This window comes from Heliconius melpomene, chromosome 10 (assembly GCF_056956725.1).
Source record: "Heliconius melpomene rosina isolate 202511_hmr_F chromosome 10, ASM5695672v1, whole genome shotgun sequence".
Lineage (NCBI taxonomy): Eukaryota > Metazoa > Arthropoda > Insecta > Lepidoptera > Nymphalidae > Heliconius > Heliconius melpomene.
In genome coordinates this window covers 18,333,023-18,350,823 of record NC_140398.1, presented here as the reverse complement: position 1 = coordinate 18,350,823, position 17,801 = coordinate 18,333,023, and the positions used below count along the sequence as shown (strand labels likewise).

Sequence of the window (17,801 nt, the reverse complement as noted above, 5' to 3'; positions counted from 1 at the left end):
ATATTTATAGTAACTTTAGTAGATATTTTTTAAATGCAGATTTTTTGGATCACAGGAAAGAGTCATATACGTGTAACGGCTAGTTTATTAGAAATTATAGTAAAAAGGCTGAAGCATATTTTGGAAATTATCAATAAAAAATCATCTCAAGTATATTCTACGCTGAAAATATGTGTGATTTCGAGGACAAGGGCGTAATAATATAAATTACATATTTTTGAAACTATGAACTACGAATCTGAACAGTAGACAGAAGGGGACAAATGGTTGAATTTGAATTTTTTTCTTTACATTTTTTTTTAAATTTTGATGTGTAGACTATCCACATATCATAAGGCGGTAGGCATAGTCAAATTTAGAATGAAAAATCGTTCTATTTTCTATTATTTATTATTGCTATTGTAACATAACACTCATATGAGTATGACCCTCATGTATAATGCTCATGTTTCAATTCATCAAATTCATTCAATTCTCGGCGTGTTCCAATATATAGAGATTGTTTTCTTATTTGTACACTTTCAACTGTTTGGTTGGATTGTGGCCGTACTGGTGTTGTGGAAGAACTTCGAATATAGAATCTTATCTGTAGGTATGTGCTGTCAGTGTCAAATGTTAATAGTTTTTTCTTGCGATTGCGAATTTTGTGTTAAAGGAATTATGAAATAAATAGAAAAGTATAAATGGTCAACGTAATCCCAGGCTTATAATACGTGTTTTATTGTAATATGCTATAAGGGGCGATGTTAAGTGACACAGTTTTGTACTAGTGTGATTTGTGAAGCATCAGTGTCACCATGGACAACATCGTATCGTGGACTGCAGAAGACGAGGCCATCATTGCAACCAACACAGATGCAACTGAATGCAAGAGATGTGCTGTGGAGTTGGGCTACTGGAAAGACGAGTATATTACTTATTTTGCTAAACATGTAGATCGTAAAGCTCCTGAAATAAATCGCGGATATTATGCCAGAGTTAAGGCCATGGAAATGTTTATTCATCAGTTCTTAGAGGTAAATTTCAAAAATGTATTATTAGTTCATTATTTTTTAATTGTCTTTATATTATAATGCATTTATCCTTGGGAGTATATATTGTTTATAGTAAACAATTCAACAGTTGTTAGTTATGTATGTTAGTTGGATATTATTGTTTCTTAAGAGCAACTGTTGAGTTTCTTGCCGGCTCTTCTCAGCAGAACTGCCTTCCGAACCGGTGGTAGCTTTTTGTTCATATGTTCATTCGACGATTGAAAAGTGCTTATTATAAGCTTATTTGAATAAAGAATATTTTGAATTTGAATTTGAATTTCTTTATTGCAGAGATGTGGCACAAAATGTCAAATTATTAATTTGGGATGTGGATTTGACACTCTCTATTGGCGACTCAAAGACACAACTCAAGCTGTCAGTAACTTTATTGAATTGGATTTTCCTTCAGTCACAAGCAAAAAATGTCACATTATTAAGCGTAACAAGCAGCTTCTTGAGAAGATATGTAAGGAAGGTATGATCAATTTCAAAGATATAACAATATTTATTGAAAATTACTTATTATTAAAAGTTTACCTATTATTAGTTTGCTTCACAAGTCCTGCTAAGTTACACTTTACTTAAAAAGATAAATTAGTTATGTTTTTGCCAGCTCTTCTTAGCAAAATCCACCTTCTAAAACTGGAAGGTTTTGTAGGACTGACACCACTGAGATTAGTTACATTCATATTATCTTGTCTTATGGAACATAACTTTGGGGCAACACTAAAAACCCAAATTATACAGGTGGAACATCATCAATGGATCACATAAAATTATAAGTTTATTAAATGCTACTCGAATAAAACTTTTTGTGATTGTTCTTTATATATTGGGATATTTGTCCTGTGGAAGCAAGCTATTCAAGCAATCTATAACTTAGGCCCTAAATGAAACTGAAGAAATGGCAATCATTATGTTTTGAACTAAAAAGAAATTATGTAAATCAATTCAGAAGTCTCGGGGTAATCTCGGTGTACACTGTACATACATAAAATATAAGAATATAATACATACATAAAATATATACTTACACCAAACAAATTGAGAACCTACTTTTTGTTAATTGGTTAAAAAACAAGCTGATCTTTCCTCTAGTTTTCGTCTTCAAAAAGTTACTAAATCCCTTTTGGCACATATATTTAATAAAATACCACAATTGACTTTAGATTTGCCACAGAATAATCATTTAAAAAATACTAAATTATTAACTAATACTACTAATGATTGTAGTGTGAAATTAAATTGCTGATGTTCACTCGGGAAGCTAATGGTGATTACATATACCTTTAATAAACAAATTATATTTTGAAAACACCAATTGTTGTGTTTGTTGCTGGCTCATTTCAGCAAAACTTTCTAGTGAGCAGGTTTCCGGTAGGACTGATACTACTGACATTTTTATGTAATTTGACAAAAGTGATAATAAATATTGTTTGGCTTGTTCGGGACGCCATAATCGAAGAACAGAACAGAATAACTCTTTTAATTTTACTCTTTTTTTTAAAAAATATTTAGTGTTAAATTGTTTTAGTTTCGCATTTAATTGTATATTTTCTCAAATAATAATTACGTTTTGGAGTTGTGTTTACATAGATGTAATATTTGCAGATGGCGAGGTAATGATCAGGTCAGGCGACCTGCACTCGGACGGGTACCACTTGCTGGGCTGCGATCTGCGCTGCCTCGGCGAGGTGCGCCGCAAGTTGGAGGCAGGCGGCGCTGGCGCCGGCGCACCCACGCTGCTGCTGGCCGAGTGCGTGCTCGTGTACCTGCGCCCCGACGCCGCGCGCGCGCTACTGCGCCATCTCGCCGCCGCCTTCCCGCGCTGCGTGCTGCTCGTCTACGAGCAGTGCAACCTCGCCGACCGCTTCGGGGAGGTCATGCTGCGCAACCTGCGCGCGCGCGGCCTCCCCGACGCGCCCGGCGACGCGCACCACCGCGCTCCCGCCGACCAGGCCGCCCGTTTGCGCGCGCTCGGCTTCGACGCCGCGCGCGCCTGGGACATGGAGGCCGTGTGGCGCGCGCTGCCCGACGACGACCGCGCGCGCGTTGAGGCGCTGGAGATGCTGGACGAGCGCGAACTGTTGCTGCAGCTCAACACGCACTACGCGCTCACCGTGGCCACGCGCGGCGCTCTGTTCGCCGACCTCGACCTCAACGCCTAACCCTTCCCTTCGCGCCTAGTTACACACTGTTGAAATTAATAAATGTATATAGGTCACTTATTATTTAGATTGCCGTGTCTCAAGTAAAATTCATATAGTATTATGCTCTTGATTGCGGAAAAACTCGTATTTTGCAGTGTAGATGGAGATAACAAATAAAATTCTTTGAGGTTATAAATTTACATTCATTATATTCAATCACACACATTTTCAAGTGTTCTGTTGGTCTCTTGATCTACTTACTGTAAAATAAATTTTGCAAGTAGTGTTGTGTAATCTAAATGTGAACTTTTTAATAATATTTTAAAAGTGATTTTTAAGGTAATGTCAAATGTTATTTTATATAGTATTAAGAACGCAGCGAGGTCGAGTCGAGACGGCGCGGGCGGTCCCGAGCCCGTCACATCTATACACGTACTCAATTTATTGTACTTCTAAGTGTTAATTATTTATTAATAAAATATAAATGATGTATAGTGGTAGTAGTAGTTTTATTTGGTCGTATCTATATGTGCGGCAGGCAGGCGGCCAGCGCGCGCCGCAGCGCCTGCCGCACGTCGGCGCGTCCCTCGCAGAACACGTGCGTGGCGTGGCGCTCCACGTGCACCAGTGTGTCGTGGCGCGGCAGGTGCACGATGCAGCCGTCCGCGCCCGCCTCCACGCGCGCCTCGCCCACGCCTTCCCGCGCCAGCGCGCGTACCAACGCCTCCACGTCTAGCGCGTTCCAGTGGAGGCGGCCCACAGCCGCCTCGTCCGCGCCCCCGCTTCCGCCGCCCGGCAGCGCCGGCGCAGCAGCCAGCTCCAGGCGCGCGTCGCGCACGCGCAACGCTGCGCACAGGGGCGCCGCGCGCAAGCCGGCGCGAAGCTCGCGCGGGCAACGTGCCGCCGCCGCCGCCAGCGCGCCGCACAGTGAACCGCGCGCCGCGCGCCGCCGCACTGCCAGCGAGCGGGCCGCGCCGCGCCGCACCACCACCGTGGGCACGTCGCAGCTAATGTGCGGTCGCGCCCCTCCCGCTCCGCCGGCGCCCGCTGCGTACTGCTCCGGCAGCGCCAGCTCGCGTGGCCGCAACTCGCGCACCAGCTTGTTGGCCTGCGAGTAGTTGAGCGACGTGTCGATCGGGCAGTGGAACGCCTTCATGCTGAGCGGCTGGAACGGCGCTAACGCTTCCAGGTACGGGAAGTCGGGTTCTGGAAGAGGAATTCCGAGATGTTGAGACCGAGACTTTCACTACTACTTGTACGACATAACGGCCACAGCGACAATTCACCTGTAAAGATGATGGCGTGAGCGGGGTTGCTGGCCCACAGCTCGACGAGGTGCACGGCGGCACCAAAGCGCAGGCTGGGGTGCCCCGCGAACACCACGCAGGGCTGGCGGAAGTCGGCGCTGAAGGCGTCGTCGTGTAGCGAGCGCGCGTGGCGTAGGCGCCCCGAGCGCACCAGCGCCGCGTGCGGGAAGGGCTCCTCGGGCAGGTACACGCGCGCCTGCTTGCCGGCCGACACCCACTCGGCCAGGATGTTGCTGTAGGCCAGCGAGGAGTCGGCCACCGGCGACACTACGTACAGTGGCACGTGCGCCAGCCCTGCGCCCTCCAGGTGCGCGGACAGGCACTCCAGCAGGTCGTAAAGCACGCCGCTTGGGTACACGGGGCACAGGGCCGAGCCGCCGGCGCGCAGCGTCACGGTGACGTGCACGCACAGGTCGCCCAGCATGTGGTCGGGGTTGTGCGCCGGCGTCTGCGTGAGAGCGGCCAGAACCAGCAGGTCAGCGCCGCGCAGTGCGGCCTGGTTGATGGGGCGCGGATGCGTGGTGAGCGTGCTGGAGCCGCTGACGTAGGCCACCTTCTCGTGCGCCGAGCGCAGCACCCAGTTGGCGGAGCCCAGGCAGAAGCCGGAGCTGACGGGCGTGGCGTCGAGCGCGCCGTACACGTCGACGCGCTCGTCATAGCGCACCACGCGCACGCGGGCGAGGGCGCGAGCGAGGGCGGCGGGTGCGAAGAGGCGGCGCCAGGCGCGCGGACGAGCCGCGTGCGCGAGCGGCGCCGGCAGCACGTGCAGCAGCTCCTTCCAGCGCCGCGCGGCGCCCGCGCCCGCGCCCCCCGTGCCGCCCGACACCCACTCCGACAGTTCCTCCAGATAGAACCTGCGAGCGACGCGCGCGGTACAGCATCTATTACCCTACTGCCACGTCCCCCTGGCTAGTTTGATTTTATTCCTTCTAAGTGTCCTACTTTTTTTTGTGCATTAAAAACGCATTAAGTTTTCTCAAGAAAATAAATTTCAATTGAAAATACCCTAGAATCCAGAGTGACAGCAAATTTATTATTAATATTGAATATACATAAAAATTTACCAATGTAATTATAAAATAGGTATGGTTTCTCTACTGAAATGAAATCTGATGCTTAATAAACAATATTTTATTTTTTAAAATACTGCATACAATACTTAGTATTGTATCAAAGAAATATAAATATGAATATTGCATACCAAGAAATTGTATCAAATTAATACTTGTTGTATTTTTATATTATGCATAGAGATATTTCTCCTGCTTCTATTTTCTAAACATAGTAGGTACATTGAGTATAACTACCTGTAAACTCTTTTAAAAAGTAGACTTTGATTGTATTTCATGTTGAATGCTTTTCCAATACATAAAGCTTTTTTTCTATTGAGTCAAAGGAAATTATGGAGCTTTTCTTATTAGTTTCAGAGACTAGTCACAAACTTGTTACAAAAATTAGGTAAATTCTTTTACCCATAAAACTCATATGAATTCCTATATATTGTATGTATATTTTGTAACTATAATAGCATTAGTTACCTTCCAATTTGCAATGTGGGTTCTGTAGCATACACCTGCCCCTTGAAGCCAGTGTCCTCAGTGATGAAGGGCAGAGCCATCATGCAGGTGTAGTTGGAGATGAGGATCACATCTAACTGGGAGAAGTCCACCACCTTGTCTAATGGTGGACAGAACTCTGGTATACTGTCTACAAACACTCGTCCACAACATTCTTTTAGTTCCTGGAAATTATATGGTACCAATAATTTGATTGAATTGAAATTTAGTTCTACATAATTAATAACTGCTTTTGATAAAAATCAAATCAAATTGATTACAATAATTTTCATGGTTTTATCAGCTAGGGCTTACATAGTCTCGGTATACTGAGATGTCAAGATTGCAGGGATTCTACATCATTTTCCAGTCCCGTGTGACTGGGAAGATGCATACATACAACCATCCCAAACACACTGGGGAAAGAAAAGATTTTTTATGATGTGTGATCAAAATAAACTTCAGATTTTCAAATTTGATGTATTCAATGTAATGGATAGGCTAAGAAAAGTGGAAGCCATGTTCAATTGTTCTGCAGGTACACAGCAAGGTGGGCAGAGGAAACCTAGTGTTGCCATCAAGGCCCATATTTATAAATCACTCTCGGAGATTGAGATTAATCAAGATCCAGTTCAAGAGATGCTGTTTCCAACAAATTCTGGGGGCATTGCTTATTGAGTGGTGGAACTAAATGCCAGTTTGCCTTGTCACCAGAGTGAGGAAATGAAAATATTTAATATCAGTTCAGTTCTTAATATATGGCACTTCGAGAATATTAAATATTTCATTTCTGCAAGTGGGAATTCAACCCAAAACCTGACATGTTTATCACACACTTAGGCCCTTGTGCCCCGACTGGCTTCTGGACTGGACTTTAATTAACATATCTTTCGTTTATGAATTGACTGACTACATAAAACAATCACTAAATGTTGGAAGTTTAATAAAATACAATAGAGAAAACTGTATTTATATAAATGCTGACATAGAATGCAGGTTGTGGGATTAAACGCTATAAATTCAGTATACATATACATGGCTTTAAAAAATTGCGACTTTATTATAATTGCAGCTAAGAATTTCTTGATTTGTAGATGTACAAATAAGAACTCAACCTTGGTATCATGTTTGTGCATCAGCTTTCAGTACTGAGGTGTGTTATTCATATTATTTGCCCAGTCAAAATCAATTTATAAGACATAAATATTACTACTTTTTAATAAAATAAACTAAATACCCCTTCTAGTAAAGGATCATTGACGTGCGGTGGCGTGTAGTTGGGCAGGGAAGCAAGTCTTGTGCTCGGCACTGGTGGCAGCGGCAGGAAGTTGAGAACAGAGTGGGCAGAAAGCCCACAGTCCAGCATGATCAGAAGTTCTTTAAAAGATAGCACGAAGCATGGTTTCGATGCGTCGCTACTTAAACAATACTATACATAGATTTTGTTACTATATATATGTCAATGAAATAAGTTCAGAGTAAAATAATATTGAAACACAAAGCTACTACTTACAAGTTTCATATTGATTTATTCTTCCTGAGATACGTTTTTATATTAGTAGCCAAAATCTCATTGTCTGACTTAGCTATTTTAAAGCAACTAATTAATAATGTTCTTAATTTTAAACAATAGATGCAATGTGCTTATTGATGTACAAGTTATATGTAAATTCAATAAATATTTAATAACGGTAAATACTGAAGTAGTCTTCAAATAGTGCGGTATATATGTATTATATGTAATAATGTTTTATTAACAAATATTTTTAAATCATTGTATTATAATCCGAGTCGGCGCTTTTTGACACGCATCTGTCGCTAATTGTCAAAATTGGCATTTGACAGTTGACATTTTACGTTGACTGTATCCGGTATCGTGACCACAGCTTCAAAAAGAAATAGGAAAAAATCTATGAAATTAAAATTTAGAAGAAGAAATTAGAAGGGGGAAAATAAATGCGAGGCCTCATAGCGATATTTGTTAAATTCTTTAAAAAAATATGATTAGCTTCATGCTGTACCCGCACACAGCAGCATAGGCTGAGGAACACTGCTACTGCGTCCCCACATTTCGCCGAATTCTGGGGGTATTGCGTGTTGAGTGGTAGAACTCAACGTCGCGCTTTGCCTCGACACCAGAGCGAAGAATGAAAATATAAGTTTAAATAAATATTTAATTTTCTCGAGTTAGGATAAAACCCACAACCAGTTGCGTTTAGAGCCACACTTTGTGCCCCTGCACCACCCTTTGTCTTAAACACAAAATTTGGTCTACAACTATTTACATGGTCTTTTAGTATTAAATTGTACTGCTTCCGAAGGAGTTATGCGTTAAAACGTGATGTATAAAATTTATATTGTTATTTATGTGGCGTGGACATTAAAATAAATATAATTTATTATGCATTTTCTACTACCTATCTCTATAAAAGTTTCCTTGATGTTAATTTACATTTCATATATTATCATTTATAAGGATAAAATACGCTCGATAACAAAGTTAATTACCTTAATGTTTATGTTTAATGCAGTAAAATGTTTATTTTGCAAGAAGTACCTCGGTAGGGACAGGAAAAAACGGGTACGTGTAGATAAGTACTACATTCCATCAAGTATTTTTCAAGAGACGCCAACTTTATGAATTTTGGCTGGTGCGCTTGAAGACTTACACAAAAGGCGTATTTTAGATACCTACAGTCCACGAGGTCTAAGCTGAGTTTAACTTTTATAATTTTAAAAGCTTTTATTTAACTTGCAATCTATGTATGTTAGTTCGGGTAAAATCTTTGAGCTCAATTTCGAAGTAGATATTTTCAACCGACTGAACTGAAATGATGTATACACTTTTAGTTTGGATGACAATGCACGATAAAATGTGTGGCTAAGCTAAGCTAAGGCCATCAGAGCGTCGACTTACTAAATAACCAAAACTGAAAGAAAGAAAGAACAAGAAAGGCAAAAGGCGCGGACGACGACAGTTTGTGGTTTAAAAAACAACCATCATAAGCCATAACTATACATAGGTATACAATTATTTAAATACTTAATTACTCGGCTACTATAAAATTTTGATACGTTTTCTAAAATACTTTTCTGATGATAACACTTTAAAACATGTTAAAAATGTAAAAAAAAACAGCTTTACGCTGTATTCCCATTCCCCACACAGCAGGGTATGCAGAGGAAACCTAGTGTTAAGACTTTCCGTTCCACACTTTCCGCCGAATTCTGAAAGCATTGCGTGTTGAGTGACGGAACTCAACGCCGCGCATTCCATTTCAAAGTTTTAAAAATAAGTAAAAGCGCACTACAAAAACGACAACTTCGTATAGAAAAATATAACATATAACATATCTTTCAAAATTATCTGAAATACTATTTTTAGCCCTCAAATTTTCAATATATATCATTAATTCATTCTTTATAAAACTTTAAAACTTTTTCTATAGTTTTGACCCTGAAACAAATATATATATGCACAAAAATAGGAACACGCATGCACACACCCACGGGTACATATATACACACACACACTCGAAATACACACATACACACACACACACTCGAAATACACACATACATACATGGACTGATGGATTTATCTTTTGTTTCTTTTTTGTTGTTATTTTTATTATTTTTGTCAATAAATATTATTATTTTTAAGAGCCTAAGATCATTTGCACCCATAGTTGAGAGTCAAAACTGAAAAATAAAACCGTTTAAAAAGCTTCATTAGCTGAGTTACACCTTTTGCCATAATGTCAACTGCAATGTGCTATTGTTCTAAAATTGTAAAATAGTTTTTCAGGGCAATGAATGTTTTTATTATTTTCTCGAGTGAAGATCGAACCCACAACCAGTCGCATTGACAGTCGCACTTTATGTCCCTGCGCCACCGCTGGCCTCGGTACTGCACTTACTCCCGGTCACGGCACTGTCTATGAATTACAACAAAAAGCAAATTTTTATACCTCATTTAACATTAGGAATTAGATTGCAGTAGAGAGGGGTTAATATATAGGAGATACTGCGGTCCAAGTATTTTATATCCAACGACCAACGAGTGTCGACAGTGGAACACTAAAACACTTGTGCCTGTATTGATTACTTCTCCGCACACTTCTGCGAAAGTAAATTATCCTGAAATAAATATTAAAAGACACTCGATCAAAACAATACCAAATCACGTATATTAATAAAAATGCGTTTATAATAACACAGTTAAGTTAAAAAGTAACGAACAATATGAAAATTTCGATGTCTAGATAAAAACAACACGTATGATTACAGCCTACAGAGGTGGCACAGGTACTGTACATATAAGTCACTTTCAACGATTCTTGTATTACGAAGTCTTTGCTGGTAATCTTTTTGTTTAACTAAACAAGTAGGAGTAAAGCACGGTAGCTAGCAGGCCGAGTACCACCGGCAACTTCCAGGAGGTGAAGAAACTTCCGTTTTCGTCTTCGCCCGGCGGCGCCGTCCATATGTTCTTGGATTTGCCGGATTCGATCCTGTCTTCGGCAACCACCTCGCCAATAACGAATTTCTTCATGAGCTCCTTGGCGTCGAGGCTGTGGCCGATGTCGTCGAACTCCTCGGTGGCGTCCTTGCCGGCGTTGTTAAGAAGGACCTCGTGCCCACCGGGGTGGTCGTCCAGGAACTTGGTGACGTCGTACACCTGGTTGTCAATGACGAACACCGCGTCCAGCCTGGTGTTGTGGGCGGCGATATCGCTGCGTTTGAATTGTTTGAGCGACATATCGGAGCTAGCGAGCTTCGGGCTCGGCGAGCTACAGCTGAATGGCCGCACTCGGCGCTGGCCTCGTCCGCCTCAGTCCTCAGTCCTCAGTCCTCGCTCCGCCCCGCCACACCCGCTACACCCGCGCTACACCCGCGCTACTATCATATTATTATTACCCAAACTCACGCGCCGCATTAGCGTGACTCGTCTTGATAACGATAGGTAATTATAATTTATCCACTTTAAAAAACGATCATTTACGTACACTTATCTATATATTTTTTAACTTTGGCAGCTTAGAATGTGATGATGAATATTTGTTAAACAGTAAAATATAATTGACCTGCTGCACTAGGCGCAGGCGAGATGAGCACTGCCAGTCTGATCTGAGGGACGACCTAAAGACCTGGGTTTTAGTGTATTTTGTATTATTCAGACCCATCAGCCGAGTGGTGTGAACCTCTGCCAAAATACTAAACGTACTTTAACAATGCAGCGATATTCTTATATAATTTAATAGTTGTACAAATGTTTGTTCGGAGGCAACCTGTTGCGCTTGCGCAAGCGACCTTGACGACCTTGACTCTACGACGGACGAGTGTTTCAATATCTACATTTATATTTTTATATAATCTTAAGAAACATCCAAATACAGTTATAATACTAGACCATCTATGTTCTGTACACAAAAAATAATTCTAAAAATATTTCTATTCATTTAAATAATTTGAAACAATTATGTGAATGTAAAGAATTTATCAATTTTACTTAACACTTTTCATAAATGATGAAAATAAATGAAAATAAATGCAGTTTCTCTTTTTTATTTACCCCTTTTAACATGTAAAGTTTAAATAAATATGACCTACATATTTACATTTTCCCATCATCTTGTAACATGTTATGTGAATGTTTATTCATTATCCATTATTTAATAGTTTACGTTAGTATCTGAAATATGTTTAGGAAGAAATTCCACAAGTGAGCCCCGAACCGTCGCGCGGCTTCCTGGTCTGCCGGTGTGCACCGTCAGAAAGCACACCTTATCCTAGATTCCTGTTTACGATCGTAAACCACACATTACAATATGTAGATATACAATACAACAGCGATCGCGGCCAAGGCCAGCGGCGGCGTCCACACGTCAATCAGACCTCGAAGCGTCAGCTCATGGTGGCTGTCTACAATGTTAGGCTCATCCTTGATGACTTCCCAGCGGTCCTCGACGACAACCTCTCCGATCTTGAATGTGCTGCGCCAGTTCTTGGCGTCGTCGCTGTGGCCGACGTCGTGGAAGCAGCGCGAGGCGTCCTTGCCGGCGTTATTGAGCAACACCTCCACGCCGCCGGGGTGGTCTTCGAGGAACTTGGTGACATCGTACACCACGTTGTCGATGATAATGGCCGCGTTCTCCTTGCGGCTGCGCTGCTCGATCTCCTTACGCGTGAAGAGCTGCATGACTGAGCGCGCCGACTGAGGATGTGCGACTGGTGGTGCGCGGGCGGTGGGGCGTTGGGGGGTGTGGTGGACACGTCCCTGCGAAATAGCTCGCAGGAAGTTTCGACACGCTTAACCTTTAATACGGTTACACAACTTTTTTTATATTCGTGAATTTTAAATAGTTATTGGAAAAATATATGGAACCTTGCTTAGATTTTAAAGTAATTATTCCTGTGTCTGTGCAATTTTTGATGTACCTAACGAAAATTATTTCAAATTATGTTTTTAAGAAAATATTTGTAGCTTCATATTAATATAGCTGTTTTAAATGTTTTGTGAGCAGATTACAGAAATGTAAGAGCTCGTTAGGGGCAAGAGACAGTTTGTATTATTATGTTCCGAGCAATTTCACCAGAAACGACCCAGAATTTTAATGTCCGTAGTGGATGGAATTGATCTAAGATGGAATTATGCAAACAAGTTGTTTATATTGTTGTCCGCAGATTACGTCAGAGCGCGAGAAGACAAACCAGCGACAAGAGGACAAGAGGACAGCACGCCCCCTCTCGCTTACGAAAAACGTAAATAAGTAAAGCAACACTAGTCTATCTTGTATTAGTATTGAGTAACGCTTAATTTTCCATTACGGATTTTAGTTAGTTATGTAACTTACCTCCTCGAGACCTCGGTCTGTCGCCATATTATGAATCGATATACAGACCTATTAATCTTTACAATATGCATATTAGTTATAACTAGCGGGCCAGTTGGCGCGTGTACACACAAACATGTACATCGGCAAACAAAATGTCCTCCTATTTATTGATGTAATGTACCCTGCACTTGTCCTACTCGTACATGTGTGCCTCATCTGATACTCCTCCAATTTAAAAAAGGGGTATAAAGTTTTTGCTTCACGTATTAATTAATAGATAACTTAAGAAGCGGGTATTTTATATATAGATACTTATTCAAGACAAACCATCTCAATTATCTGGTTTCGATATCTCTTACATGCTTACACTAGTCAGTGGTTGCTTTGATCCCCACTCGGGAGGATGAATCATTTTCATTTGTTCGCTCTGGTGGTGGTAGTACAGGTAGTTGCATTAAGTTCGAATAATTGAACGATGCGTGGGGTAGACTCATGGGAGCTCGCGTCTATTTTACACTTACTAAATGTAATTAAGCAACACGTAGGTAAGCATTGCACAAGTATTAATATTATTTATAAATATCAATTGTTAACACGCTATATCAGCGCCCTCAATTTACTCGCTACGAGCGCAATTGTGAAATTATTTTCCACTATTGTTTTTTAGCGTATAAATAACCAAATTAATATATTGTTAGCGTACTCGTGTAAATTGAGGTGAAAAAGACAATAAAAGCAGTGGAATTGTGTCAAACGGACACAGTTGCTGGTAGACGGAAGCAGGGCTTCCGTGTTTTATTGGAAGGTATCTAGTGTGTAGTGTGTAGTGTTGTTCTTGAGTGATACATGTCACTTATTGTAGTTACGTGGAACCTCTGTGCGAGTATGTTGGAAACATATAGACGTGAGGCTCGCGAGGGGCTGACTGCGTGGCTGTGGAGAGAGATGCACTCGTGCAACAAACCGTGGGCCGTGACCAGTGTACGTTGTCATAGGATTCATTTCGTGCTTTGGGGGAATAAATCAATATTGTTATTTTCTCGCCGCCGCAAGATAAAGCAAGGCGTTGCGTTTCGCATTTAGGCGAAAAGTAGACCACGGAGTAATTTGTCACTTTGTGTAGTATCGAGGGATTTTGTGCCTGATTGAAAATTTTAGCAATATTACTTTTAACAAATTTTACGCTAACCCTCATTTTGTAGTTAATCTTGTTCGTTATCTTTATCGAGATTTTCTAGTTAAAATGCTAACTGTTGAACGCAATATACATCTTTCAACTTAATCTCGCCTTTCTTTAAAGTATACTACCTGAACATTATCGAATAAGGCGTGGTTACTCTTGTTCCGGTACTATTTAACATTTAAATAATGTATATCTAAAGCTATAAATGTTAGAAATGTTGGTGATGTCATACTACACTTGCTGACCCTGTAACAATAGAAGCTGTGTAGAATTGTAGATAGTATTTAAGTATATTTGTGATACGATGGGTGTGGCATCATCTTCATAGAGACCAACACCTGTAAAATATGTCTAAAGGTTAGTATGAATTATTTATTATTTATTAACTTTTTCTTCACTTTTTTCAATTTCTTCCTAACACATTCAAATATTATTGCATTTAAAATATACTTAATAATTGTAGTTTGCGTGTCTGTGTAGATAAACAATTGTTGTTTGTAAAACAAAATACTTATATTCTAAAGCTAACCTTTGACAGGTTACTTTAATTATAAATATTCAGAATTTACTTTTTAAAAGTTTATTTATTTTTAATTGCTTTCATTTTTAATTTAAGATTTTAATATAGTACAATAAATAATAAGTATAATACATATATATATATGTAGGAGATTGCTCGCAAATGACTCTTATTGGACCTGTGGGCTCCATTGTGGGTTAATGCAAGCAGGAATAACGCAGCAGATTCGTGACACTCGTCACTAGTCCTTCCTTTCTCCAAAACATCAGAAGACTCAATCATTTCACAATCGTCAAAACATCAGAAGACTAAATTATTCTACGATCGTCAACTTCCTCCTTATTTTAAAATCGAACTTCACCCTCACACGTCACGACTCTACTCAAGGCATAAGCCTCCGCGTTATTGGTCAAATTACCTCACTGGTCTAATAAAAGTCAAGTTGGAGTCTCTTTAACATAAGTCAGCCAATCGTAATTCTACAATAATCAACAATTAGTGTCTTTTCGATCATTTCCTCCAAAGCTATACAAATGTGTTGACACATTGTCTTTTTACATGAACACAGCCAGTCATATTATAAACAGTTGCTACAGATAATAATATTAAAGCTAATCATTAAACATCTAAGATAATATAATATCTGTTTTAATCTCTTCCTTCTACATATATATATATATATATTGCATCATTATATATCGGTTGGTTATTGCATCATTACATACATTAGATTCATTATGGCAAGAGACAAAAGGCAAACATGTGAACTTATTATATTAATTTAAAAAAATATTGATCTATGTATTTATGGAAGTAATATACCTATTAAATTAATGAAAAAGATAACATAGTAAATAATATTATCTTATTATAATAAGCATAGCGGTAAAGCTCAAAAAAAATTTTTACAAAATTCATTTTCTTTACACTACAATATCCATAAATTTTCGGTAATAAATTCTGAAATGCAGTTTGATTATCGTCGGTTGAATTGCATTAATTTGAACTATACAAAAGTTAGACATTTTTTTATATTATGAACGCCGTTCAGTGAACTGTGTTCAATGAAAAAAAATTGTTTTATTATTGTCATTAATTAGGATCAAGTTATAAGTATTGATTATTAAAATTACTATTTAAATTTAAGGATATCGATGAAGTTATTTTTTTAATTATATTTTGAAATTTTATAAAATTGAACATATATTTCTTTAAAAGAAGTAATTATGTTAAAAGAAATGAATACGAAAAGAAGTACGTAAAACGTATACAATAAATAAAAAATAAAGATTGGTTTTTTATTTAAATTTAATAATTTTTAAATACTTGACATGTAAAAACACCCAAAAGCCAACTTCTTCTCAAACTTGATACATATTTTAATAGCGTATATTAAAATATTTAGTCATCCTATATGTCATCAATATTTATCAGATTATTTTCATTCGGTTATTTTCATTGAATTTTCGTGATCCCGTTGTTACTTTTGTTGTTTTTATTAGGTGCATTGGCCATGGGATAAAAGAAGAGCAAAAGATGCACGAGTTATAGATATATTTAGCTTTATTAACCTCATAGTTAAGTACATTTTAGTAAAACATGTGCATAAATAAATTGAATAAAAGTTCGTAAAAGTATGAGAAACAGAATTTTTTGCTTACATTTTGTCACCTGCCATAATGAATCGAGTATAGTCGAAAAATTCCGTTTTTCCCTGTTCTCGTAGAAATTACGCGAAGGCTTCTTTTAGTCCTTCCCCTGCATTCTCTAGTAGGTATGTCAGTAGTGCACTGGGATACGTTTGAATTCATATCAGTTCTTATACAATGTTATCATTTTAACAAACGGCTCGTCCTCGATAAAGCGTAGAGAAAAACAACTTAAAACCAACGTCGGCTTTAGATAACGTCGTTAGCGACTACGAGTAGGCACTCGTGACTCACATATATCTACATTTAATCATCGAATGATTATTGTCCTGTTTTATTATTATTAATTCTATAGAACTAACAAATATGCCATAAAAACAATACTTTAAATTAATTTTACTGTAATTTATCACATCGACTTTAGATGTCTTTCTTTTTCAGTTATAGGAATTATCTTAAGGTTTATTTTGCGTGAAATTGCAATGTTATAGTGCAGCTTAAGATCGTATTGGAGTAGATATACAAGGCCTGGTGAGAGCCAGGTCTTAGAGACGACGCGTGGGCGCCGACCGCCGCACAGTGGGACGGAATGACCCGCTTCGTGTCAAAAATCCGTAACTCATTCAGTTTTCATCTAGGCTGTTAAACAAAAAACTGATGTATTATATGTATGTAATAAAAAAATATTTTTTATAAAAATAGTGACGTGAACAAGGAATTTATTCTGTGATTTGCAGAAGTTCTTCGTCAAACAGTTCGTTAGATACTTTTGTAATCCTTATTTCTTGCTTCCTGAGCGTTTTCAGAAAGTTACCCAATAGGAAGAATCGCATAGTACTGTATAATTTGAGCTCCATGTGTAAGAATTTTATGCACCGAAGGAGGCATGTAATACTTGTTACATTTGTTAACATACAATTGTGCAATTCGATCAATATACACTTATGTATTAATTTTTCGACATTTACGGCAAGTCCTGATGACATAGTGTGAAGAATTACATAAAAAAATTTTTTGAATCTTGTTCATTATAGTTTGTACGTCTGATGACGACAAATTGAAGTTCTCCTTTTAAAAGTTTTCTATTTCAGAAGTATTTCTCCCTTCAATTATAAAAATGCATACGTTACGTCTACTGCAAACGAATTCACTCATGTTGCACAAAATATATGTATATCTTTTAATAAGTTAACAGTATTAGAAACAATGCGGAAAAGTCCGGTTACTCTAATGAAAGCGACTAGTCATAATTGGTCTTTTTATACTTGTCCAGAAAAGTGTTTTGTGCAAAACCACATCAAATTAATTAAATATTTTATTTTGTATTCACATAATATTGTTTATTCACATAAAAAATGATAATTTTGTCATGTTCGTAGTTGGAATGACCACAAAAAATGTTATATTTCAAAACAAATATGCTCTTTCAAAAATAGACATATTATTATTTTCCATGTTAAAATAAACATTCTGATAGTTTTTTTCTACTTATAGAACAAAAAAGAACTAAATAGGCCGCCAATTATTTAAAATAAGAGCAGTATTCATGAAATATCAAAAATT

General features: G+C 38.9%; 2 protein-coding genes and 2 pseudogenes across 8 annotated transcripts; 1 reads left to right on the top strand and 3 right to left on the bottom strand.

Moving 5' to 3' along the window:
- The first annotated feature begins 407 nt into the window (after positions 1–407).
- Positions 408–3,684, top strand: LOC146536060 (leucine carboxyl methyltransferase 1). The gene is made up of 3 exons (XM_085191666.1): positions 408–1,016; positions 1,326–1,509; positions 2,646–3,684. The coding sequence occupies exons 1-3, from the start codon at positions 798–800 to the stop codon at positions 3,200–3,202; spliced, it is 960 nt and encodes a 319-aa protein (XP_085047792.1). The 5' UTR covers positions 408–797; the 3' UTR covers positions 3,203–3,684.
- Positions 3,675–16,471, bottom strand: IntS9 (integrator complex subunit 9). 7 transcript variants are annotated; one of them, XM_085191655.1, is made up of 6 exons: positions 16,251–16,469; positions 7,561–7,933; positions 7,285–7,462; positions 6,030–6,232; positions 4,471–5,345; positions 3,675–4,390 (listed from the first exon to the last, which is right to left on the bottom strand). In XM_085191655.1, the coding sequence occupies exons 3-6, from the start codon at positions 7,411–7,413 to the stop codon at positions 3,708–3,710; spliced, it is 1,890 nt and encodes a 629-aa protein (XP_085047781.1). In that variant the 5' UTR covers positions 7,414–7,462; positions 7,561–7,933; positions 16,251–16,469; the 3' UTR covers positions 3,675–3,707. The 7 variants fall into 7 exon arrangements, with proteins under 7 accessions (XP_085047781.1, XP_085047783.1, XP_085047778.1 ...); XM_085191657.1 differs by having other exon boundaries at positions 7,285–7,424; XM_085191652.1 differs by having other exon boundaries at positions 7,285–7,476; positions 16,251–16,468.
- LOC146536059 (cytochrome b5 pseudogene) lies at positions 10,215–10,858 on the bottom strand (annotated as a pseudogene).
- On the bottom strand, positions 11,600–12,365 carry LOC146536058 (cytochrome b5 pseudogene; annotated as a pseudogene).
- Positions 16,472–17,801: the final 1,330 nt, after the last annotated feature.